The 26,855-nt window shown below is 32.5% G+C and overlaps 2 protein-coding genes across 11 annotated transcripts; one reads left to right on the top strand and one right to left on the bottom strand.

Moving 5' to 3' along the window:
* LOC126971276 (probable serine incorporator) lies at positions 1–17,142 on the top strand. Of its 9 annotated transcripts, none has more exons than XM_050817488.1 (13): positions 1–81; positions 157–251; positions 609–773; positions 2,168–2,256; positions 2,688–2,783; positions 3,408–3,586; positions 5,835–5,950; positions 8,092–8,310; positions 9,184–9,207; positions 10,348–10,483; positions 12,162–12,188; positions 13,817–13,979; positions 14,607–17,142. In XM_050817488.1, the coding sequence occupies exons 2-13, from the start codon at positions 216–218 to the stop codon at positions 14,737–14,739; spliced, it is 1,383 nt and encodes a 460-aa protein (XP_050673445.1). In that variant the 5' UTR covers positions 1–81; positions 157–215; the 3' UTR covers positions 14,740–17,142. The 9 variants fall into 9 exon arrangements, with proteins under 9 accessions (XP_050673445.1, XP_050673447.1, XP_050673449.1 ...); XM_050817490.1 differs by having other exon boundaries at positions 3–81; positions 13,832–13,979; XM_050817492.1 differs by lacking the exon at positions 12,162–12,188 and having other exon boundaries at positions 3–81.
* Positions 17,139–25,229, bottom strand: LOC126971278 (O-glucosyltransferase rumi homolog). 2 transcript variants are annotated; one of them, XM_050817497.1, is made up of 6 exons: positions 24,879–25,223; positions 24,615–24,799; positions 22,985–23,173; positions 20,203–20,333; positions 19,275–19,422; positions 17,139–18,386 (listed from the first exon to the last, which is right to left on the bottom strand). In XM_050817497.1, exons 1-6 carry the CDS (start codon positions 25,006–25,008, stop codon positions 17,967–17,969), a joined length of 1,203 nt encoding a protein of 400 aa, XP_050673454.1. In that variant the 5' UTR covers positions 25,009–25,223; the 3' UTR covers positions 17,139–17,966. The 2 variants fall into 2 exon arrangements, with proteins under 2 accessions (XP_050673454.1, XP_050673455.1); XM_050817498.1 differs by lacking the exon at positions 24,615–24,799 and having other exon boundaries at positions 24,879–25,229.
* Positions 25,230–26,855: the final 1,626 nt, after the last annotated feature.

Below are 26,855 nucleotides of genomic sequence, written 5' to 3'. Positions count from 1 at the left end.
AGTCGGTAAATACTAAAATATTACCTATTTTCTTTGTGAAATGTGAATTGTGATTTTGTTGACTGAAGATTACTTTGCAATGTAATAAAGTATTTTTTCTCAGTCCCTTTAATATTTTAAGACTTAAGTCTACTTATAGTAAAATATTTATTCCAGATTAAATTCCGTGTCAGTTAATCAGAAAACTATTATAAGGAGAAACACTAAAATTGAAAATGGGTGCAGTATTAGGTCTTTGTTCAGCAGCTCAGGTAAATTGGATCGGTAGTTTTATTGTTTTATTAACAAAATTAGTCATACATATCATTTTGAAGTTACAAAATGGTTGCAGATTAAAGCTCAAAGTTCTGAGAAGGCAGTACATAGTTACTGGAACAAGTTTTCATCTGAAAACGTTTCTATCAGTAACAATTCTATTACATATGACACATCCATCTTTTTTATTTTCTCTTAAAATAATTAAAATTTAGGTATATTTATCACAAACTTTATTCATAGTTGAAATAAATAATCTGTTTTATCATTAATCCTTTTTTTAAATCAAGGCAAAGCAGACTGCATAATATAATGTATCCTCTTTAATGCCTAAATAAATATTTGGATTACAGCTTGCATGCTGTTGTGGGAGCTCAGCTTGTTCCCTCTGTTGCTCAGCTGTGCCATCATGTTCCAACTCAGTATCTACAAGGATCATGTACACAGTAATGTTGCTGCTTGCAATGGTTGCAGCCTGTATTACATTGGCTCCAGGATTACATGAGGAAATGAAGAAGGTACCCTTAATATTGATCATTTATTTTATGTATAAAAGGCATTTATTTTCTCAAAATTGATTCCTTTAGAATTCTTTTTCATGTCATTTCTAATAATTACTAGATACTACTACCGCTTCAGAAACAAATGGCGCTCTGAGAGAGAAGAAGCGGTGCAAGAAACTCTCCCAGCATTATTTTACTGCGCTCTTTATAATAAAAATATACAATATTGTACAGTCATTTCTATCGCTATAAAATAATCACTATCTAGTCCCAGGCTGTCCGATCATTTAGATATTCAGCAGTGGAGTAATAGGATTTACGACAGAGCCATTTTTTTATAAAATATTTAAATTTATTTATAGATAATGCCTGAAAAGTGGCTGGGACTTTATTATAGAAGTGTATACATTTACCCTTAAAGCTATTATGTATCTTATGAAGCCTACTAGAATTAGTTACAAGCAATCCCTTATTTCTAGTGTTATTTATTTATTTATTTATTATATACGGGTGAACCCTTTTTACAATATTAAAACTATGAAACTGATACAATATTTACTTAACTAACAAATAATAATATTTAACTAACTAATCAACACATCTTAATTTCTAATTATAAATAAACATGGTTTTAGTGTGTCTTGCCACAGATAGTAAACTAGTATTATATAAATCAATCCAGTTTATCTTGTTGTTAGTAGCTTCGCTGAGCCTAAAAATAGGAGAGTGATGATACACACCTGTTAATAATAATAATGAAAATCACTATTAAGAGCAAAAAGGTGACGATTTTTGTGTTATATATACCAGTAGTAACCTGTTTGTAGTTAAGGCAGTGTTAGTAAGAAAGGTTTTGATTTGCAAATTCCACTACCATGAAAGTCTTAATTTTTTTGGGTTAACATATGTGACAACCTGTGACACACACAAATAAATGGTTTTCTATCCTAACAGAATTTTCAAAATTGGATTAGTATGTTACCCCCTAGAAGGTCACAAATTTTACCTCTATATAATATGAGCATAGATTATACCTAATATCTAGATGTTTGTTAGTGTTGAAGGTGTCCATGAAGGGTTTAATGAAAAATGAAGAACTACTTTAACTGTAAATTAACTATTTATTAAATGACTCTAAATAAAATTATATCTTAGATTGTGAAACACTGTAGTATAGAGAGTGTAGAAAACGGTGGTCTGTCAAACATACTGTCGAATATGGCTATTTTTTTTTAAATTGTGTTCTGTTTAATTGTCTATTCGCAACAGTTTAATGTCTCTATTTCTTGCCTGAAAAAGGGTGAAGCCTGAAGGTGCTGGTTTAATTTGGCACATTCCTTCTTTATATTTAAAACTTTGTCGTTACATCAAAATAATTCATATTTAAAGTTAGTGAAATAATTTTTCAGGTCCCATTTTGTGCCAATTCAACAGGATTGATTCCGGGAAGTTTAAAAGTTGATTGCGATAATGCCGTTGGATACTTAGCTGTTTATAGGTAATTATTTCCTCCGCTAGGTATCAATTCATATGTCAACTTTCACCACCATAACCAATAGTCTTATCTTTGAATTGTTAAAAATATAATAAAGTTTAAAGACTAAAATTATTTTATTGTTACATATTCTTATGTTACTAGACTATCACAGCACAATCGCATTCCTGAACTCTGCATTCAACTCTCGAGATATCTGTAGTTAAGTTTTGGTTATGATTAGTACTTAGTAGTCAATTAATATTATGATTAATGTGATTTTGCCCTCAAGTATTGTTACTGTCTCACCAATCTTGCTGTATCAATAATGTTCAAATTAATGCTCACTTTCATGTTGCAGCCTTTATCACACTTGCCCTGCAAGCCTAAAATAAGTAATAGTAATGATGTGTATTTTGATAATATGTATAAAACTAATATTGTGTTTCTTCTAGGATTTGTTTTGCAACATGCCTTTTCTTTATATTAATGGCGCTTATTACTATTGGTGTGAAGTCTTCTAAGGATCCACGAGCTGGAATACAAAATGGGTAATGTTGAGTTGTATTTTTAGACTGGATTGCATCAACTAAATTTAACAATAAATATCTTGCACCATTTGTCAATTTTTAGGTAACATCCTAACTTTCACTGTTAATGATAACTATCCAATCTTTGCCGGTTAAAGCTATGGCTTTATTTTTTATTTATTTATATAACCACACTACATTCATCATTACAGGTTTAACCTAATGTGACAGAGTAATGAACAAATAAAGTTAAGAAAGAAAAACATATTTCGTAAAAGAAACTTAATTAACTAGATAATATTACTCTAATTGAATACAAACTACACAATATGCAGCTCTAGTGAGTTCAATCATTGAACACGAGAATAGGTCTAAGTGTTCGGACATCGCATTTAGCACCTGCATTGTTGTTAATGTTGAATAACACATAAATATTTCACTCTTTTTTTGTTAAACTTTAACTACGCTATGGTAATCAATGGTGCAACACAATTCGCAGTCTATGTTAAAGTCAGCGTAACTGCTAATGTTAAATTTGACTTAAACCTTAACTATTACAGCTAATATGATGCAACCCTGCCTTAGTTTATGAATTTTATTCATTCAACAACATATTACATTTCTTTATATTTATGTGTGTTATAGATTTTGGGGTATCAAGTACCTCTTAATAATTGGTGGAATCATTGGAGCCTTCTTTATACCCGAAGGTCAATTTGCATCAACTTGGATGGTGTTCGGAATGATTGGTGGTTTTATGTTTATAATAATACAGCTCATCTTGATCATAGACTTTGCACATTCTTGGGCTGACAGGTGGGTTGGTAAGTATTGTTTAATATCTTAAACTATCAACACAATCAAAACAGAATCGTTTTTGAAGAACAGAATTTGTTGCATCATTTTACATATTATATTGTAATTGAAATGATTTGTAAATCGATGTAAATGTAAATCTTGAAATAAAAGAGTGGCATTGAGTTTCTTGCTATTTCTTCTCATTAGCTCAACCCTTTACGAAGTAGCGGTAGATTCTATAAGATTTTTTTTTTTGACAATCATAATTAGTGTCATTTCCGTGACCTACGTAAATAAACTGATTTTGATTTGATTTATCTTAAACTATCAACACAATCAAAACAGGATCAATAAAATGTGAACAAAGTCCAAATTTATATCTGATCATGTAAATTGTGTTATAACTTAAATTGTATAGACTTTTAACATCTTATGTCTCAAGGTGACGAGCGCAGTTGTAGTGCCGCCCAGAATTTTTGGAGTTTTTCAAGAATCCTGGGCGGCACTGCATTGCAATGGGTAGGGTGTATCAATTACTATCAGCTGAACGTCCTGATCGTCTCGTCCCTTATATTCATAAACAAGGCAGATTTAGTTGCTTAGTTTGGTATTTCTGAACTGATAATGTGTTATTGATGAACGCGAAGTAAAATTATTCTAAATTTAAAACGTTTAGTATAACATGGAGTAACTTTACAATGCGTTTTATTAATAAAGAGAGATTGTGTTTCTCTTACCTTTGTCACTACAGAGTACAGAATTACATGACAGGGGAAGTAATTTTAAACTTGGAGTAACTTTACATTCCGTTTTATTAATAAGACAGATTGTGTTTCTCTTACATTTGTCACTACAGAGTACAGAATTACATGACAGGGGAAGTAATTTTAAACTTGGAGTAACTTTACATTCCGTTTTATTAATAAGACAGATTGTGTTTCTCTTACATTTGTCACTACAGAGTACAGAATTACATGACAGGGGAAGTAATTTTAAACTTGGAGTAACTTTACATTCCGTTTTATTAATAAGACAGATTGTGTTTATCTTACCTTTGTCACTACAGAGTACAGAATTACATGACAGGGGAAGTAATTTTAAACATGGAGTAACTTTACAATACGTTTTATTAATAGGACAGATTGTGTTTATCTTACCTTTGTCACTACAGTATTACATGACACATAGAAGTAATTTTAAACTTGGAGTAACTTTACAATGCGTTTTATTAATAAGACAGATTGTGTTTCTCTTACATTTGTCACTACAGAGTACAGAATTACATGACAGGGGAAGTAATTTTAAACTTGGAGTAACTTTACATTCCATTTTATTAATAAGACAGATTGTGTTTATCTTACCTTTGTCACTACAGAGTACAGAATTACATGACAGGGGAAGTAATTTTAAACTTGGAGTAACTTTACATTCCGTTTTATTAATAAGACAGATTGTGTTTCTCTTACATTTGTCACTACAGAGTACAGAATTACATGACAGGGGAAGTAATTTTAAACTTGGAGTAACTTTACATTCCATTTTATTAATAAGACAGATTGTGTTTATCTTACCTTTGTCACTACAGAGTACAGAATTACATGACAGGGGAAGTAATTTTAAACTTGGAGTAACTTTACAATGCGTTTTATTAATAAGAAAGATTGTGTTTCTCTTACATTTGTCACTACAGAGTACAGAATTACATGACAGGGGAAGTAATTTTAAACTTGGAGTAACTTTACATTCCATTTTATTAATAAGACAGATTGTGTTTCTCTTACATTTGTCACTACAGAGTACAGAATTACATGACAGGGGAAGTAATTTTAAACATGGAGGAACTTTACAATACGTTTTATTAATAGGACAGATTGTGTTTATCTTACCCTTGTCACTACAGTATTACATGACACATAGAAGTAATTTTAAACTTGGAGTAACTTTACAATACGTTTTATTAATAGGACAGATTGTGTTTATCTTACCTTTGTCGCTACAGTATTACATGACACATAGAAGTAATTTTAAACATGGAGTAACTTTACATTGCGTTTTATTAATAAGACAGATTGTGTTTATCTTACCTTTGTCACTACAGTATTACTTGACAGGGGAAGTAATTTTAAACTTGGAGTAACTTTACATTACGTTTATTAATGATAAGATGGGATCTTTAAGCTGCAAAGTATATACTTTTACGTCTAAAGATTGTTAATGTGTCTCACTTTATTACGTGTATTAGGCATACTGAAATTAATTGTATATTTGTTTCAGAAAAATATGAAGAAACTCAGTCTCGTGGATGGTACTCAGCCTTGCTACTTGCTATGCTATCATGTTATGGCCTAGCCATCACCGGTATTACACTGCTCTATGTCTTCTATACAAAGGTAAATTTAATAGAATTATATTCAAATTCAAATAATTTTATTCAGAATAGGATATGACGTCACTTATTGAACCTCAAAAACTACAACCCATTCGAAAATCAACGCCTCAGACCTGAGAAGAACGGAGACAAGAAACTCAGTGTGCTTCTTCTTTTTTATACATAGTTCATTAATATATCTAGATAGACTATTACAGCTTTGAAAACATCGAAAAAAATTGAGTTTAGAGTTAACCTAACACAAAGTGATATACAAATCAAGCAGTATGTTATGTTTTTAAAGTGATAACCCTCACTTCTAGGATTAATACACAAATAAAATTTGAAAAACAAAATTTTATGAACGGTGCGGGATTCGAACCCACGACCTCCGGCGTTCCGTGCCGGTGCTCTAACCAATTGTGGTAACTCTCAGGTTGTGGCTTCATCTACAGGATTTACTTTACAGTTGATAACCTGCTCAACCCCGATATTTGCATATTAGGAAAATGACTTGAGATGTCGCTCTTGTAACTCTAAACAATATGTTATGTTACAATATGTTGGGTTATCAACTGTAAAGTAGATGAAGCTACAACCTGAGAGTTGAAACAAAGCAAACAGAATTTTATAGCGAGGCGGTACTCGAACGGTTAGCTCAATTGGTTAGAGCACTGGCACGGAACGCCGGAGGTCGTGGGTTCGAATCCCGCATCGTTCATTAAATTTTGTTTTTCAAATTTTATTTGTGTATACAAATCAAGACAAAGCTTGCGACACACACTAAAGTATTAAACCTGGCCTGTTTTCATCGGTTGTCTAACAGAGAATCCATCTATAGAGAAATGTAAACTATCTAGACTAAAATATATTAAGCACAGTTTTCAAAGTAGTTTATAAATTGAGAGCCTGAATTGATTAGAAGTCCTCCTTAGTCATTCACTGTAATGGCCTTTATATTATCCTTTCTAATGTTTGGATGATGGACCCAGTGCTCTGTGAATGGCTAGAAAATCTGGCTTTCCGTAACGACGTCACTTCATTGTCTTCTATCGCATTTAACGCGGGGCGTGTTCCGATGAACTTTTTCACCTGATTCCTGCCGCCGACATCAACCTTCGCACGACACGCCACAAATTAGGATATCATCCCTACCATCTGGCTCTGTAGTGTTCCTCCATGGTGCGGTTTTCAAGGAACTTTTTCCGCGTGCAACAAACCTGTGGAATGAGCTTCCTCTTGCGGTGTTTCCGGGATGTTTCGACATGGATACCTTAAAAAAAGCGTCTACACCTTCCTTAAAGGCTGGCAACGCTCCAGTGATTCCTCTGATGTTACAAGATAATGTGGGCGGCGGTGATCATTTAACACCAGTTGACCCGTACGCTCGTATGTCGTCCTCCTTTTCCATAAAAAAAATGTTACCTAATCACTTTACACTACACATTACATGAAGTAGGTCGAGGAATTGACACTCACGAATGTCAAGTTTTCTTTTTTTTTTTAAATATTTACCGCCACATCGTAAAGGGTTAATGAGAAGAAGTGCAAGAAACTCATTGCCACTCTTTTAAATCAACATTTACGGCTTCATCTTTTCACAAATCATTTAAGTTACCGTAAATGTAAAGTGACGCAACAAAAATATGTAAATTAATACGTAACCACAAGAGTTATTGAGAGTACAATAGATGCATCAATCCACACACACCGTAAATAAATAAAAAGTATTTTGCGAGCATTTTATTAGTGACTAGCTGACCCGACAGACGTTGTTCTGTATATAATAAATAAAATAATGTTTTTATATGAATTTGTCAATAATATATCATAACATCAAAAATTACTTCGTAAAATAGGGTGCATATTTGCTGTCGTAATGAAATTGTTTACAGCAGAACTGTCAAACCGTGCGTCAATAAATTCTCTCATAGAAATTATGAATGGACACATCAAAGGAAAAACAAATTTGTTGTTTTCATTTAATTTAGCAGCATTATCCTATTTATTCACCTTTTAAACCTTCTCTAGACTCCCACAAATAATTCAAGACCTAAATTAGCCAAATCGGTCCAGCCGTTCTCGAGTTTAAGCGAGACTAACGAACAGCAATACATTTTTATATATATAGATAGATTATTAATGTAATATTATTCCAAACAGCCGGACAGTTGTGACCTCTCGAAGTTCTTCATCTCAATCAACCTGATACTGATGGTAGGCGCCAGCGCTATATCGATCCTTCCGTCAGTTCAAGAGCACCAACCTCGCTCTGGTCTGCTGCAGTCCTCAGTGGTCTCGCTATACGTCGTGTACCTCACTTGGTCGGCGCTCTCCAACTCCGCCGCGGAATGTAATGCCAGTGTCACGGGAACTAATCAGGTACAATTTAAGCATTGTCATGTCAGCCATTGCCAACTTCTACTGTTTTTTTTATGAAAATACGGGACGAGAGAGAGATGATGATAATTGTTACGCCCTGCCCATTATATTGCAGTGCCGCTTAGGATTATTGAAAAGCCCAAAAATTCTGAGCGGCACTACAATTGCGCTCGTCACCTTGAGACAAAAGGTGTTAAGTCTCATTTGCCTAGTAATTTTACTAGCTACCGCCCTTCAGACCGAAACACAGTAATGTTTACGCATTACTGCTTCACGGCAGAAATAGGCGCCGCCGTTGTGGTACACATAATCCAGCTGGCATCCTGTGTAAAGGAGCCTCCCACTGTTGTTTTTTTGATGAGAAAAATATCACGATTTTAGCGTGACATACTCTTTGTTGTACGTAATTAGAAAAGCATTTAACATAATCACAAAAAACTTGTTTTGCGCTCGTTGATCCAAGATGCTGACTTTCAAAGCAACAAAAAGTAGACAACGAAAGTTGACCTGGGTTAAAACGTGTTGCCAGACAGGATAAGTATCCACACATCCCTGTTGCGTAGAGTCCGGGCTAGACCCAATTGTATTCTGAAATCTGAAGGCATTTTCGCATAGATTCGACTGTCAGCACCAGAACAACTACTGTATGATACATGTGCTGACAAGTTAGTTAGGAAGGTTTAGATTTTAAAATATCTTGTAATAACACAAGGTTTTAAGTTATTTTGTTACTAACACATTAATGGTTTTGGTTAAAATAAATATAGTTTTATTTATAAGTGATCCGCAGACATATTGTCTGTCTGTGTTCCAATATAATTATAATATGTATATTTTATAAGTTGGGTTTCATAATAAAACTTGTACAAGCAGGAGACACAAGAAGATTCTTATTGGGTATGTACTCATAGTGCAAAGTGTAATTCCCATTTTGTTTAGTTCACAATTCTAAATTCATCATCCATTTCACACAATTATGCTTATATTACGAGTACCGTTTTTATATCTGATAAGTATTTTTTTGTTTTATAAATGGTACACATATCTAATATTTCACTTTTCATAGTCATTGTGTTAAATAATGTTTTTGTATTGTTTTTGTGTAGAAACACATTTAATGCATTGAAAACACCAATTCATATATTATGTTCAATCATAAAATAATACTATTTAATTAATGTAGTCGTTATAGTTTATTAATTTTTATATTATTTTTGTTTTTTCTAATAAATATAATTTTGACAGGATAAAAATATGTAGAGAGTAGTAAATTCTGCATACAAAAAATTATGAAGCAATCGATTTTGAAAAAATTAATTACATTGAATAGAGCTAACTAACAACTTAACGTGTGAAACATAGTAATGAAGTCTTTGTTGTATAAAAATCGTTATAATATGTAAGTAGGTGCGTACCTACATATTACTGAGTGTTAAAAATGATAACAAATTGGGCTTGGTTCATTGCTTGCAAAAAATTAAAGCAATTTATCCAAAAGTTTTCGAGGCACTTCGTTGTATTGAGGACTCGATGACAATTGACAAGATGTCGTTTGCGGGGGAAAAGCGCATTGTTCATACAATTCGTCTCACGAAAGAATACTCGCAGGCGCGGCGCTGCAGTCACGCGAAAACCTATTTCCAGCCTTGTGATTAGATACTCTTTGGTCTTTGCAGATGTCTAATTCCATAAAATTTAAATAGTCATAATTCTTATCATTTATTTTTATTGTTTAAATTAATTTATACACATTTTAAAATATGTAGTGTATATATTTGTATATACAATTTCCGAGCAATTTGAAAGAATTTTTTAATGCCATTTAATTAAAACGGTTTAAATTCTTTCAATTGATTTTTTTTTGTGATGGAAGTATCGCGTTACGTAACGAAGCGATTTCCCCTTCCACAAGAAGTTGTCACTTCAATAATTAGTTCCATTTAATGCCGCAAGACCTTAGTGAGACGGAATCTAGGCGGCGATTTATAATGTAATGACCATAGACAATTGTTATAATTACATACAACCTCCGTGCAGAACTCATTCGACAAGCAACGCATCATCGCCGTGGTAATCTGGGGTTGCAGCGTGCTATACTCCAGCATCAGAACAGCCTCCAACTCCTCCAAGATAACCATGTCCGAGCATATACTGGCCAAGGAAGGAAATGCAGGTGATTGATTTATTTAACAATATTTTGAGACAAATGTGTTTTTTTTTTTCAAGTACCTATTAATAATCTCGAATTTGTATTACAATGTTGTGTTGTCACATTTATAATTATGTTATTTTTACCTTAAAAATAAATCCTACATTGTTTTTAGAATTCTCCCACAATACATACTAACAAACGCGCGATGCCATAGACTATGGGCTCGCTAGGGTCAGCCCTGTCGCACTGGTCAAATTTTATAAATTTACAGTTGCAATAATATTGAATAATTTATTTAATTTGGGTCAAACAATTTTCTATATAATATTATATAAATCTATTCACCTATTTCTCAATTTGAATACTAGATTCCCCAAATTGGAAGGCCTTATACAATAAAGGTTCACTGTCCCATTTATAATATTCCATGTTAAAGGCTCAAATTCAAATAAATTTAGTAATCTATTTGTTGCGCTAAAGCTGAGTACAGACTAGTTTAAACATATTTTATTGGTGCAGACAACGTTTTATTTGAGGATTATAACAAGTTATATGTAATAAACTTCTTGGAGTTATCTTACCTATAATTCTTCTTATTTCCAAATTCAGCAGTTAAGCAAAGCATTATTAACTTAGTAATAATAAACATCAATTATTGAAGTCATGTAAAAGTATAGTACATTGTTAACCGAGGGTCGAAAGAATCTATTCCCGAGGTATTTAGGCTATAGTCCGAGTAGGAATTGAATTTTTTACCCGTGTTAAACACTCTACTTTTCATTTCGAATATGAGGAAAATAAAACTATTTGTTTATCTAAACTATTCATAGATAATATGTAATAATATTAGTAGTACCTATTTAAAATTAATTGTCAAATTAGGACAATATATGTCGACTTTTTGAATTTTAAATATGGAACTCACCGCGTAATTGTTGCGGCTTATTCCGCTCAAAGAATTTGCGCTAAGTTCACACTGGCTGTTTAAAAAGTCACATGGCTGCAGCATTTTTTTTATTAGTTTTTCTTTTACATAAAACTCTTCACAGCTGACAACAGTTCTATTTTTAAAGTTCATTCCGGCCCTTAAGTGGAAAGTAATTTGAGTTTTGCCCTCTCTGTGTAGGGAAGCAGCATTTTCTACCCAATAATCAGATTAAAACAACAATACTTTCCGAGTATGAGAAATGAAAAGTTTACAGACATCATATTTATACGAGTGATTTTTTAAGTTGCAGTCCCATTATATGTTACAATTTTCAAATAATCTTAATGGTATAATAACCAATGTTTTTAAACACATCTGTTAATCTGGACTCACCTTAATCGAAAAAGTATGATTACTTAATAACATCTTGTCATCAGTTTTGGCCTTATTTTTCTACTTAATATTATAATTATATTGTATATAAATTGTGACGATGTAGATAACATGAAAATAAATAAATAATCTTATGTCTCAAGGTGACGAGCGCAATTGTAGTGCCGCTCAGAATTTTTGGGTTTTTCAATCCTTAAGGGGCACTGCATTGTAATGGGCAGGGCATATCAATTACCATCAGCTGAACGTCCTGCTCTTCTCGTCCTTGTCATTATAAATACAATCAGTGCGCTGGACTTGCCAATTTTATTAAATTGAAACTTTAATGATTACTAACACAAACTTATTTATTTCGGTCGATCACCCCCGGGGCGTAAGGAAATGGAGGTCTTATTGCTAATGAAGGTAATTTTACAAACGAAACGGGATCTGGAGATGGGTCATGCTTGATAATGAATGTCGCTTAATTTTAATGTAGATTCTATCATTTAATAACATTAGTAAACCTGAGAACACTACTTTATTTATATCGTTTTTAAAGTTATACTTCTTTTGGCGCGTCACACCGTCACGCAAATTCGACACCCCGATATTGGTTGATCGACTACAACATCATACTTCAACTACCATAAGCATATTTAATCTCATATGTCTACTGAACAATAACTAAATAAATTTAATTTAAAATTAAATAAATTTCAATATGTTTAAATTGCAAAATAGAAAAAAAATATTATTTCTATTTGTATTACAATAATTTAAAGAATATTTAAAACAAACTTTATTTTACTAAATTATGCGGTATAATATTATTTTCATTCGTTGTTTGTAATATAATATATCTTAATTACAATATTGTTCTTTCGACATTAATAAAATTGTCTTTTATTTCTTACGTTAAAGAAGTATAACTTTTGCGGGCGTACGTAATGTTCACACCCCCTTTTTTTTTTTCAATTTCATGTAGAAAACCTGGTATTTTGTGTCATAGCCTATACAACTTTTAATTAAATACAATATTTAATTAGATTATTTTCTCTCAGCTATTATTACATAGATGATTTTCATTTTGTAAATATCCTACTCTGCTTTTTTAGAAAATATCAAAATATTTTGTAGAAGTCTTTGCATCAGGAATTATTAGAGCTGTTGATAGCTAAAACTAAACGTTATATGAAAAGGATCAATCATTTACGCTTTACTATAAACAAACACAATAAAACCAAACACATAAAAATCACTACGCTAAATTAATTAAAAAACTATTAATAATATCTTCCAAGATAAACAGAGTTTATTATATATTTACAGACATATAAAAGTGGCAGATAAAACATTAATCTAAGTTGGGCATGATTTTTATCCTTTTTTTGCGACTAGTAAATGTATCTCTTTAGATAGTTTATACGTCTTGATAGACTGTGACAGCTGTGAACACTTCTACAAAAAAAAGTAATAAATTGGGCTTGTTGTCATACGTTTCCTAACAGCAAAAGGCACTATTTAGACTTATAAATTGTCTATGTCGTTCTATTAGCTTGTTTATCCCGCAACGCCATATTGATAGGCAACAGACGTCTACTTCATATACCCCGTGTAATTAACCAGGGACGGATTTGGCAACAAAGACGAAATTTTTCGTTGTATGTAAAGTTTTTATAAATTTTCGATTTAAAAAAAGTAATTATTAAAAAAAAACACTTTCGGTAATTATATCGGGTGATTTATCTTTAATATCTTTAAATAATAACGGATAACCGGTCCTGTGATACCTAGGCTCCTTATGTCTGCGCCACTAGGGCTACTCAGTTTTTAACGAATGTGTAATCTGTTACTCTATATATGTCTGTGTGTGTGTTTGGGTTGTCAAAATTTTTTCCAAGATGGCGGCAATCATTCTAATTTCACGTTCACGCTTGGGATTGTTCTAGCTTGAAGTAAATATGCTTGATCCTTTACGTATATCGTTACTTTAGTATCCATTGCTTGTGGTGAGGCTAATGCTTGCATGTGGTTTCGCTCACTGAGCGCAGGTTATGATTGTATAGAGGGCGACGGCGGTGAGGCGGGCAAAGACGACGGGGCGAAGGTGTTCGACAACGAGGGTGACGGCGTCGCCTACTCCTGGAGCTTTTTCCACGTAGTCTTCGCTCTGGCGACCCTCTACATCATGATGACGCTCACCAACTGGTATAAGTACGTATTACGTCTGAACTATTTTACAACAGTTGCCGATTGATGCCAAAAAAAATTGATGAAAACTTGTCTGATTAAAAAAGGACGTGGGCTTTTTAATGGAGTTTAATTTATATTTAGGAAAGTAGGTGAATAATTATTTTGCTATATTATAGTTGGGATATAATTATTATTAGCTAGGTTTTCTCGTTAATGCTATCCATTTAAAAACAGAAGATTTTTCAGTGCTTCCCCGTAGCATAAAAAGAATAGGGAAGTCCCAGGCCCACGGATGGCGAAGGAGGCGACTAAGGGCATTAACCAGTAGGAAGCTCCTTTGCACAGGATGCTGGCTAGGTTACGGGTACCACGACGCCTTTTCTGCCGTAAAGTAGTAATGTGTAAGATAATTGTTTCGGTCTGAAGGGTGTCGTAGCTAGTGAAATTACTGGGCAAATGAGACTTAACGTATTATGACTTAACGTGACGAGCGCAATTGTAGTGCCGCTCAGAATTTTTGGGTTTTTCAAGAATCAACAACAAGGAAAGGGGTATCAATTACCATCAACTGAACGTGCTGCTCGTCTCGTCCCTTATTGTCTCTATTATTAAGGTGGACCAGGAAACTGTACCTAATATATTTTGCAGCCCTAGCTCGCAGCTGTCCCAGGTGAACGAGGCGTCAATGTGGATCAAGATCACGTCATCGTGGCTGTGCGTCGGCCTCTATGTGTGGTCCCTGGTCGCACCCGCCATCTTCCCCGACCGAGACTTCAGCTAAGCTTACCCGTTATACTCAATACTTCTCTACCGCGTTCATTTGAATAAGCTTGTAATATAGACTATCGTGTATGTCCTAATACGTAGGCAACTGGAGACGATCACGCACATAATATTCAAACGATACACTATACATAACAAAATTAAAACGCTTCATCTAGTCACATAGACACGCGAAAGCAAACCGAAAGGAAACAAAAGAAAACGTGGCGAACTGAAAAGCGTGTCATGCCAGGACAAACCAAAGGCGAGGCGTGAGCGAGATAGATGTATTAGCTGGCTTTGTAGGCACAATGTCAAACAGAGCGATGCGAAGCAAGAAGCGAAGCGCGGAGTTTGTGTTTATTAACAAAACTTTTGACACGAGTGGCGTAACGCAACGCATCGCTTTCGGTTTGCTGTGCCTACTTTATAGTTTGACGTCTTCGCTTCTGTTCGCATTATCCATGCTTCCAGTTCGTTTCGGTTTGCATTTATGTTTGACAATACCGTTAAACTTCATAAAATGAAGACACGTGTCAAAGTAATTAAATCACAATAGCTTATATAATGTACAAAATAAAAGATTAAGGCTGGGTTGCACCAAATTACCTGTTGTAGTTAAGATTAAAGACAAATTTAAAGTTAACATAACACTGACCGTATCATAGATTGGGGAATGTGTTGCACCACGCATGGCATGGTTAAACTTATCATTTTCTTTTTCTAGACCTGATATTGGTCATTATATTATTACTTTCGTCTTCAAAACTAGTAGATTCCTCTATTAATTCTCGAAGTAGGGACATGATGTTATTTTAGAGCTAAACACATTAACGGCCTTACAAATAAAATTGGCATAAAGTTATAAGTAAGCATAAACCAAGAATATGTAAAATGTAAAATTAGACATTTTGCTCACGAATGGTTTGTTCGGACGTATAATGTTTCCCGCGTTTATTTGCAAGGCAGCTTGTCATTCGAAAAACTTCAGAATTATCGTGTTGTCAACGATATTGTAAACATTTTGCATTTTCTTTGTTTATCATCAGTTATATCTGTATACCAAGATTTGTAAGGCCGATAGGCTTTAGAATATTTTAGTTTGTCAAACTTTATACATCTGGCAGCTACTTAACATTAACAATAGCTTAACCGGCGAAATTTGGACGGTTAAGGTTAACAGATATAACGTCATCTAAAATCTCTTGTCAATTGGTGCAACTCATTTTTTGTTTAACCGGTACTTTAACATGTTTGTTGTGCAAAACCCAGCCTTAAAAGCCGATTTGCAACATATGCCGTAAATATTAAACTATGTAGATTCTGGAATCAGCGTGGTCACGAGAAAAAACTAAGCAAATATAAATTATTATCTATTAACTTTCAAATGTCGTAATCCTTCCTAATGAAACAGGCCAACCGCGGTCATAATTCTTCTTTTCTTATCTCTAATCTGTCTGTCTACAAAGTACATTTACTCTGTCGAAATATATAGGGTGTCCCAGAATGTAATGATAACCTGGCATCGGGGAAAAGGTCCTCTTATGATGAGCCAGATGCTGTTGCGGTCTCGTAAGAATCCAAAGTAGTTGTTGGGAAATTGTTACAATAGGGAAACTTTTTTTTTTTTAAGAAAAATATCATTGTTTAATGTGCGAAGAGTTAACGACTACTAGTACTAAAAAAATAATACAATATTTTGCGAGCAAGAATGACATCCTGTATATTACAGTATTTTCATCTCATTTCAAATTTATTGAGGCTATATAAGGTCACGGTTTTGACCATAGTTGATTATGTAAGAACCTGGTATCCATTAAAATTAACTTCTTTCACATTATAAATAATGAATTATGTGCCAGATAAATGATAACACTAGCTTATGTGTGTCGTCTCCTATATGTTATATACTGAATAATTATAGAGCTGCGATTAATTCAAGTTATAGGGCTATGAACAGTTTCAACTATTAATTTAGGCATGTAAGTTTTAGAGTAATAGAGGTTTTGAAGAAACTAAAATCTACATGTTCTTCGAAATACAATGCAATTCCAAATTGTTTAATGGATGAAACACCATTATTTGCATTAAATTCAGAAGTTAAAAATATTATGAGTCTTAAAACCACCTATCATATAATCTTTGTGTAGTAGTAGTATTGATATAACTCAATCTAATATAAGTAAAATAATTGAATATATTATGTGGAAGATATTTAATTGTACTACAAATTATAATCACATATTTTGATCTCATGTATACAACATTTATATTTAGCTTATATCTATGTGTCAGTCGTCATTTTCTGTAATTTAAATAGCTTCTGAAAATTTACATATTATTATATAAATCTAGTATCCATGAGTAGATTTTAGTTTAAATAATTATATTGTGTTAAAAATAAATGAAATGTTAAGATTCATTATGTCATGTTTATTTTAGAATTATGGCCTAACAATATCTACAGATATCGCGCGAGTTGAATGCAGTGGGGGCCTGAGGTAAAGAGCGGGAGCATCTCCCCCCCACTGTCCGCAAACCTCGCCTCGTGCACCTGCATTGTAGTGCTGTGCCGTCCTTGTCAGTTATCCTACGCTTACCGTGTTATCGCGTTAATACTAAAGTTGCGATCTCCTGTTATTTTTTTTTTTTTCATTTAATTTTAAAGAGTTTTTATTCATCGCCAAGCACGAGAAATGGCGAAAAATGTTAGACATGTGTGTTGAAGGCAGAACAAAAATTTGAGATATTATTATTAGTTTAAAATGATGAAAATGGTAAATTAAAAATATTTAAATTATTAAAACTCTCGTGAGACATTGTTATTAATACGTCTTTACTCACGATTTATCGGTTTAGGTACCGACCAGTTTCGGACCATTCGGAGGTTCTTCATCAGGGTGAGTGTAGTCGGTTAGCGATAACGTCCCGTCTCTTACTGGGGACTTGTGCTCGTAGTGCGCTATTGTGTGTGTGTGTATAATGAGCACGGTATCACTGACAAGTGTCAGCGAACGTTCACTATTGGTGTCCACAGGTGCTCAAAAGGCAATTAGTCATTACCAACACCGATAAATCATAAGTAAACCCGTATTTATTAATAAATTAAAAGCATTGTTTAAATTTATCAACACACTCATGATTATGGTCTTCAACTATAATTAGCTCACAGCACTATCGGCATTCCTGGTATCTGCATTCAACTCGCGCGTTATATGTACCTATGTAAGTACAAGGTGTATAATATTATAATCTTTTTACATCATCACTTTTTATAACTTCATATCTTAGTAGTTTGGCGTAATTCTTTAACAATCTTCTCCAATAACATAAAACGTCATTATCAGTCAGATTATCCCAGATATGGTTATAGCCCCTCTCCGCAATTTCCTTTGCCAACTCATTGTTTTCTTTAAAATAGTTAATGGAATTTGCTATTTCTTTTTCTGTAGCTTTTGGATTTATTGGCACATAATGCACCCAAGGCTTCAATGAAGGATAGAAGAATTCTATCCATTCATCACCAACATGAAACACTAGAGATTTACACAAGAAAAGATGTTTAAATCTAAAACTTGCAGCGACACCTCTGTAGTTGAAAAGATATTTATACTTGCAGTGGTCCTCAAATGACACTTCTTTGGCTGGTGCAGCGTGTAGAGTATCCTAAAAAAAGAGTGACAACTCAAGACAATTTCCTAATATGAAAATTATTTGGATTAAGTAGGTTTGGTTAGTTTTTTAGTTTAGTATACAACTTGTTAGTTTAAAAATTAACCTGTGACTGAATTTCAAACTCTCTCCTTGACGAAAATATGAATGAAATGGGAATTAAAAGTGTAAGTTATAATTACCACAACTTCGGAAATTTTGGTTTTTAATTAGAATTGGCAAGAAACTCAGTTTCACACTTTATTTATTTTTTATCAATATTTACAGCTTCATCATTTTTAATACACAAGTGCCCAAAGTGATGAATGTAAGTAAATTATAAAAAAAATGCAGTTATTGCATCCTCTGGGTAAAAATCAATTGTAAAGTAGATCATATAGTTACAAGTCACAACTAGGGAGTTAAATTCTCATTCTCATTATCAAAAACTCATTAGTAAATTTTTCCTTTGGTTGGTTTTATTTTTCACATTTTATTTGTGTATTAATCCTAGAAGTGAGGGTTATCACTTTGAAAAAACATAACAAATTACTTAGTAAGTACCTAACTTAACCTAAAGTTAGATAATTAATTACGCAAAGCATGGACACTACGTGGTCACACGAATTACCTTTCAAACTAATATAATTATAATACATAAAATTTGAACTTTGATAAAAAAAAACAACATGGCGCGTAACCGAAAATCGTGACGACATTGCTATAAAATTTCTCTCATACGTCGATAAAAAAGTTTCACTTCGAAGGTACTTTATACCTAATTCTATTAGAACGAGTACCGAGTGCTCTCTTATATATAATGTCCCACCAATCATAATGTATAATGAATTGTTCAAAGCAATTTTTATAAATAATAACATGTAATAATATTTAAACACTTACTGCGTCTGATTTCCAAGCTTGGTTTTTCGTGTATTGAGCATCAACAAGATCTGGCTGAGATCTCGATAGCAATACTAGTGCATCTCTCTCCTCACTTGTTCTTGATCCACGAAAGAATGCTTTGTCTTTCTTTGATTCCCATGGATATCTATAGATTATATCAATAAATAATAATCTAATATATAAAATTCTCGGGTCATGGTGTTAAACTTTGAACTCCTCCGAAATGGCTTGACCGATTCTCATGAAATTTTTAGTGCATATTGGGTAGGTCTGAGAATCGGACAACATCTATTTTCCATCCCTCTAAATGTTAAGGGTGGTCCACACGATTTTTTTTTTAAATTTGTTTAATTATGAGTAGGCATAAAAATACATACAACTTCAAATTTTCACCCATCTACGATCAACAGTTACTTTTGTATCGCGATTTTAATATCGGCAATACAACGTTTGCTGGGTCAGCAAGTATATCTATAGATATTAATATCAATGAATAATAATATATCTATAGATTATAATATCAATGATTACAATATCTGGTATTAAGAAATTTAGTGTTTATTGAGTGATTGAAGTGAAAATATTTATTTTGATAAGCTGATCAAATAGTGACACTACTGTTCTTATTCATGTAATTCTTAGAATTATTCCATATAAATAGTTTAGTTAAGACTATTTATATGGAATAATTCTTGACCGTGACCAGTATGGTGGATTTTTCACGCGTCATACTTAATTTGAACAATATTTTAACCATGAAAATAGTTTATCTATTTATTTAGATATCTTCAAATCAGTTGTTGCGCGTCTAGGGTGTCACAGGAGGGCAAGCCGAAATATACTAAGCTTGGTAGCTGTTGCAATAACAGAAACCTTTCTGTTTTTATTTTTGAGGTTTGAGAGTGTTAGAAATTAATGAACTTACTTATTAGCAGCTGCTGTTATAGATAATCTATGCTGGTCCCAACGACCAATGCCCGTTGGATATAAAGATATTGCTGGACCTCCTTCCCAAAAACTCCATGCTGGGTACATTATATCAATATATTCCTTCGTCTGTAATATAATACAAATTTGTATTATTGTGCGGATAGAGCAATAAAAATATTAAAAGTAAATGTTAACATTGTCTAAATTTTTCCATCTCAAACTCTTTCGAATACGAAGCAACTCGACGGATAAGTGATTAATGGCAAACTTATTATGCTAAAAAACTGAGTGGTTTATCTGAAAAATTTCTGTCAAGCCTATAATTTATTAAAAAATCAACCAAAATTAAAAACATACATTTAAAATATACCACGCTACGTGACCATGTATTAAATTAATGGAACATAAAATAGATTTTTTTTTCAGACAACCCACTTATGTTATAATATATTGATTTACTAATAAGATTGGTGAACGTCAATTCCTATTCGAATGGTATATTGCATGAAGAGTGGCGTGGTAGTAAGTACATAATAGTAACTGAAAGTTTTTAGAACTGGCCACTTGTATACAATATAACGACATTGTATAACCCTTAAATTTTGAAAATGGAACTATTCCCAATATTATTGAGTACCTATATATTATATTCATTTGTTTTACAATTTGGCAAATTGAAAAAGGTTTGTGTCACGTCATGAATTACCGCGAGAAAATTTTCGTGCAATGATTTTTTATGACTTTGTATATCATTTTAGTAACAAGAGAGGTATGATAGACTACGATTTGCCATTCGATAAAGCTCCATCTCGTACCACTGTTTACAACTGGTTTAATGAGTTTAGACGTGGTTGCACTAATCTCGCCGATGATCTGCGTGAGTGGATGAAATGATACAGCGTCGATTGGAGATAACATAATATGTGTTGTTCGGCGTATAACTGATGAAAGAGTGACCTTTCAGTACATTCAGACAAGCTAAGGCATCTGTGTGAGTCCAGTGCACAAAATAAACATTTAGCAGTCTCATAATTTGACCGACGAGCAAAAACTTCATAACGTTAATTGGTTGGTGAAATGGTTATAAGATTCATTGGGATGTAGGATGTTACTTCGTTTTCACTTCAACTTACTGTTTTTTTAAATAAGGTTTGCTCATTATTGGGGATGATAGGAGTATAGAACATCTTAACATTCTGTTGTCTGATGAGAAGTTCACATTACTAAGTATATTGGTTATTCTTTTTGGGATGTTCCTCAATATTTCGTCCTTTCTTTGTTCACTCGATATGGACTGGTGAAATCCATGCCCATTTGCAAGGTTCTTGTTCAAGAGTGTGTTCATCTTCTTAATCAACAATCTTCATATTCTTCAATTTTCTACCTTTTTATTCCTGCAAACCTCATGATCCCAATCTGTTTTGTGTGTGCATAATTTTAGTTGATTAGAGAAAAGTCTTTGACATGTTGTTTTTTTTGTGTTGTACTTTTTTTTTGTACTGATTTCCTTTGCCTTGTTTGTTGTTTCATATTTAATGGAGGATGGTGGTAGCTTTCTCCTTCGGGACTTCGCGGATCGGCGAGTATTGTGTTTTACAAGAAAACGCGACAGTAAAAAGAATTAGTATGCTGTTTAGTTTGTTAGTTACTAGATTATGTGATAGAAGTGATTGAATTTACTATAGGCCAGAAAAAATTGTATTTATGTTTTATCTTTGTTTGAGCATTGTTGTTCTCCATAAGGTGATTTTAACAGTGATCTCTTCTTTTAGATTTTGTTACTCACTTTTCATCCACTATGTTTTTCATGCCTCATAAGGCAATTTTTCTACTTTCTTTCTCTAGGTCTTTCTTTTGTTTTTGTTTTTTTTTACAAAAGTACATCCTTAGGATATTTTTCAGTGACATAGATATTTGAGGGAAAGTTATTATTTTTTAAAGTGTATCGTATTTACGCCATGTTCGTGAAATATTAATAAGGATCGGATTTTTTTTGTACTAACCTTCTAGCCAAGTCTCATCTTACTGATTATCCATTAATTCCACTTATGCATAATTTCAATTTTTCTCATGGTTTCGTTTAATACCTGTGCTATTCCTTTCCTGAGCTCGGCGGTGTACTTTTCATTTCGAACTCTTGTTTCCCTTTCTAGGTAATACACTCATGTTTGAAAGTTTTCGTAACTTTATTTTATAAATTTTGAATATAAATATATTAATTAATATATAATATATTAACATATAGATTATATAATATATATTATTTTCCTATACTTAGTTTTTTGTTTTCGGCTACCAATGGGCTCAGTTTTTGTTCAAATTTTCAGCTAGTTCAGAAGAACTTTCTTTTGAACAGAAGTTTGTTTTTTAAAACATTTCAGTTCATCCATTTTTTCCAAAATAAGTTACAATTGGGTTTCCATTTTCACTATTCATTGGAGTTTTCTTGCTGCTTGCTTTAAAGTGCAGAAGCTTTTTGTGGTTCTATTTTTATTCTATTAAAACAAGCCTTGGGCTCACTCTTATATCTAAATCCCATATTATTTAAGACTCAAACTGCACAAAATTTCATTCTGATTTTCCCTCACTTCTGTAATTATATACATAAAATTTTATTGGTTTGTATTTGTGTCAGATATGCTTAATATTCCAATTATTGAACCTTGGAATTACTGAATTTTGTTTGCCATTGATTTGAAATAATCTTGTGATTACAAAATATACTGCTAATCCTGAAATTTACACAAACCTTGTCAAAAACAAAATTTGACACCAACCTTGCTGAATGAAAATACTGGCATGGCATCATGACCCCATGTAGGATTGACTTGGGGCCAGTCTCTAGTGTTAATAGATAATTCCATATTTGGTAATTTGGGTGCCAATAATTTCAAATAGTGTTCAACTCCTGAACATCTTGCTGGAAAATGGCACTCAACTTCACGATAGAGTTTTCCTTCTATAATCTGAAATATGCCAAAAAGTTTTATAACAATACAAATATACATAATGTTTCTAATTTTATAGTTAACTAGTGGACCCAACAGACGTTGACCTGTACACATGTTTTAAATTTGAAAAATCGGTCCAGCCGTTAGGAGCAGTTCACTAACATGTATGTTAGTGAACTGGTTGCTGTACATGTGTACATGAGCAGGAGAATTATATTATATGGGCGGAATTGAGAATCTAAACCAATCTCAAATTCACTAAAACAAACAAAAAAGTCATCAAAATCAGTCCAGCCGTTTAGAAGGTAGTTTAATTGTGAATCTAAACCATTTTCGAATCCACCTGAAGACACACACCAATCTCAAATTCACTGGAACACACAAAAATATCATCAAAATCGGTCCAGCCGTTTAGGATTTAGTTCAATTGTGAATCTAAACCATTCTCGAATCCACCTGAATACACACAGAAAGTTTCATTAGAATCGGTCCAGCCGTCTACGAGGAGTTCAGTGACATACACATGCACACAAGAATTATATATATAAAGATAGTAAAAGTTTGGGGCTCAGTACCAATTGTGGCTGACAGATTAAAACAATATAGCAAAGAAAATATATCATCTTATTGCTGATAAGTAAATTAAACTATTTTTGTATAAGCTGTAATTTGCTATATTGCAATTATCAACCCAAAATGGTTTGATTATTAAATTTTAATGTTTAAAAATTATTTTACATTATTCTATTCAAAAAACAGGTTTGGTCATTGCACATTCCTATTTTCCATTTCTTTTAATTTTACAATTGTAAAGGTTTGTAATTGTGTTGATAGTTTAACTTATAATATCAAATTTAACACCAAAATATGTTGGTTTGATATCATTTCAACTTAAATTGACTGAGTGAGATAAAGGGGTACATAAATATTAAAGTTTCATGTGACATCTATGATTTAGGACCAAGAAAAGTTAGAATCACTTTGTACATACAAAAGTCTGATTAGCCTGTACTGCTTTATTATATTATACTAGCTGACCCAGCAAACATTGTATTGCCGATATTAAAATCGCGATACAAAAGTAACTGTTGATCGTAGATGGGTGAAAAGTTGAAGTTGTATGTATTTTTTAATGCTGACTCATAATCAAATAAATTTAAAAGAAATGTCAGAAAAAATTAAAAAACAAAATTTCGTGTGGACCACCCTTAACATTTAGGGGTATGAAAAATAGATGTTGGCTGGTTCTCAGACCTACTCAATATGCTCACAAAATTTCATGAGAATCGGTCAAGCCGTTTCGGAGGAGTACGGGAACGAACATTGTGACACGAGAATTTTATATATAAGACATTGCTTGATTAAATTATGTTTTACTTAGAACAATTTGATTGGGGTTAGATATTTTCAAATAAGATAAAATAATAAGTGTCTAATTCAGCTAATTCCAATTTACCTGATACTTGGTACCTTTCTTCATAGCATGTTCAACCATTTCCTTTGTTATGCCTCCTTTGAATGGTTGTAAATCATTTTTTATGACATTTTTATAACAAGAACAATTCACATTTCTACATGGCATATGTTCGTCATTTGCTTTTCTAATTAAATTATTAATTTTTGATGTCCATTCATTTATCTCTAAACAAATTATTAATTAAAGTTTAAACTTAAAACGCAGATAAACTTAAGTAATAAAGTAAATTAATTTGTTACAAACCTTTATTGTACATATTGTGTTTTGTTTTGGAACAGGAAGATTCACTAGCACATTGGTGGAAATCATCATCAGATGTTGTTACTGAAATTCCTATCAAAAGTAGAATAATGAACCTAAAATAAATATTCATGGCTCGATTTTTAAAATGTTTTCATAGTAACAGATTCCAAAAAGAAAAGAGGTTCAATTTGTTGCAGTAAAAGTAGTTTATATTTTAAAAATAATAAATGTAAACAAAAATAATAAAAGTGTAGACATTTTTTTTTTGGTTCTGTTCGTCCATCTGGACAGGCAAAGGGGTCAAAAGCCCATACAGCCAAGTCTTCATTTTTATTTTTCTATTCTTCACGTTACACAGCTTGTTCAAAGTCTAGCTAAGTATTTATATAATCTTCATCTTCATAAAAGTAGTATTTCGTGTTCTTCATGTTTCATTTTCTTCATATACATATAGGTTCGCATGAAAGGCCGAAGCCAAGTCTTTTATTGATAATATTCTTGTTTCAATTAAGATCAAGCTTAGCCCCTTATTTTTAATAATAAAATTTTATGATATAATACTAAAATATAAATCTCATATACGTTATAAGAAATATATACATGAATTATAAATAATAATGATGAATATTAGTTGAATATAATTATAAGATAATATAATACTAATTTAAGGTGTAACTACAAATATAATATTTACATTTATACATTAAAATTTACATTAAAGTTAAAGTCCAATAATAATTTATGGACGAATATGTTTTAAGTCTGTGTAAGGGATTGTGTCAAAAGCCAAGACGTATTTTCAAATTTCGCCTACCGTTGAAACTATAAATTTGTAAAGCGGCACGAAGCAGTTATAAGTTTTCAATAACTGCTGAAGTGAGCGCGGGATGTCTTCAGCATTCTTATAAATATCCAAGAGGCAGTCTATCAATGTAAATCTTTGAAGATTATATTGGGGACAGTCAAAGAAAATCTGATCAAGAGTTTGGATGGATAAATTACCGAATTGACAAGTTGGAGAATCTAAAACACCAATCCTAAATAAATGAGCACCACTACGAGGATGTCCCAGACGTAACCGACAAATTGTGGTGTAAAATTTTCTGTGTAAGTATTTTTTCTTTTTAACAAACCAGGGAGGAGAGATTTCGTTTTTAATGTCGGCTAACCATTTACCCTTTGTTTGAACAATTTGTTGCCAATAATTCTGAAAGTCTTGCAAGAATGTACCTTTAAAATGAGACAGTGCATCTGTGTGTGGTATGGGAATGTTCAAAGCAGTATGTATCTGATTACTATTCACAATAGATTTAGCAAGATAATCAGCTTGTTCATTTCCTTCCACGCCTATGTGTGAAGGAGTCCAGAATAAAACAATATCTTTTGTTAGGGATAAGCATTGATATTTGTCTCTAATATTGTAAATGATGAAATTAGTTGTTACATTACATTTAGGATATTGTAAAGCTTTTAAAACACTCATGCTATCTGTTATAACGATCCAATTATTATATGACTGTTCTCCAATATATTCTAGAGCAGCATATATGGCAGCGCATTCTGCTGTGTATATACTAGCCAAGGTATTTAACCTATGACCAAACCCACTCCGCAGTTGTATGTCATAAACTGCCATAGAGACAGCAGTATTACTTTTAGATCCATCAGTATAAAGTTGGTTATAATTTTGCCACTCTGACAGCATACTATATACATCTTCCTTATATTTTAATGATTCATTAATAATTATTTTAACAGGTGTATATTTTGAATTAAATAACATGGCCAAAGAATACTAGAAAATAGATTATGATCACAAGAAAAATGTAACAAATCAGAGATGCCTTCTACTTGATAGTAGGAATTATTGTCAGTTCGGTTAATATAGTCCTGTATCTTTAATAAGAGTGGATGATTATTAATAGAAGTTAATTTGAGAAAGAATTTTGTTTGTAGATATTTGAATCTAAGAGCTAG

The sequence above is a fragment of the Leptidea sinapis genome, chromosome 23 (assembly GCF_905404315.1).
Source record: "Leptidea sinapis chromosome 23, ilLepSina1.1, whole genome shotgun sequence".
NCBI lineage: Eukaryota > Metazoa > Arthropoda > Insecta > Lepidoptera > Pieridae > Leptidea > Leptidea sinapis.
Note: the sequence above shows the minus strand (reverse complement) of the source record. Positions and strands in the feature narration are given on the sequence as shown.

Coding starts and splice junctions, on each gene's coding strand:
- LOC126971276 (XM_050817488.1), top strand. CDS start 216: ATGGGTGCAGTATTAGGTCTTTGTTCAGCAGCTCAG. Junction 8,311..9,183: donor GTGTCACGGGAACTAATCAG/GTACAATTTAAG, acceptor TTGTACAAGCAG/GAGACACAAGAAGATTCTTA. Junction 12,189..13,816: donor AGGTCTTATTGCTAATGAAG/GTAATTTTACAA, acceptor CACTGAGCGCAG/GTTATGATTGTATAGAGGGC.
- LOC126971278 (XM_050817497.1), bottom strand. CDS start 25,008: ATGAATATTTATTTTAGGTTCATTATTCTACTTTTGATAGGAATTTCA. Junction 23,174..24,614: donor AGAAAGGTACCAAGTATCAG/GTAAATTGGAAT, acceptor GGCATATTTCAG/ATTATAGAAGGAAAACTCTA. Junction 19,423..20,202: donor ATAACAGCAGCTGCTAATAA/GTAAGTTCATTA, acceptor TATAATCTATAG/ATATCCATGGGAATCAAAGA.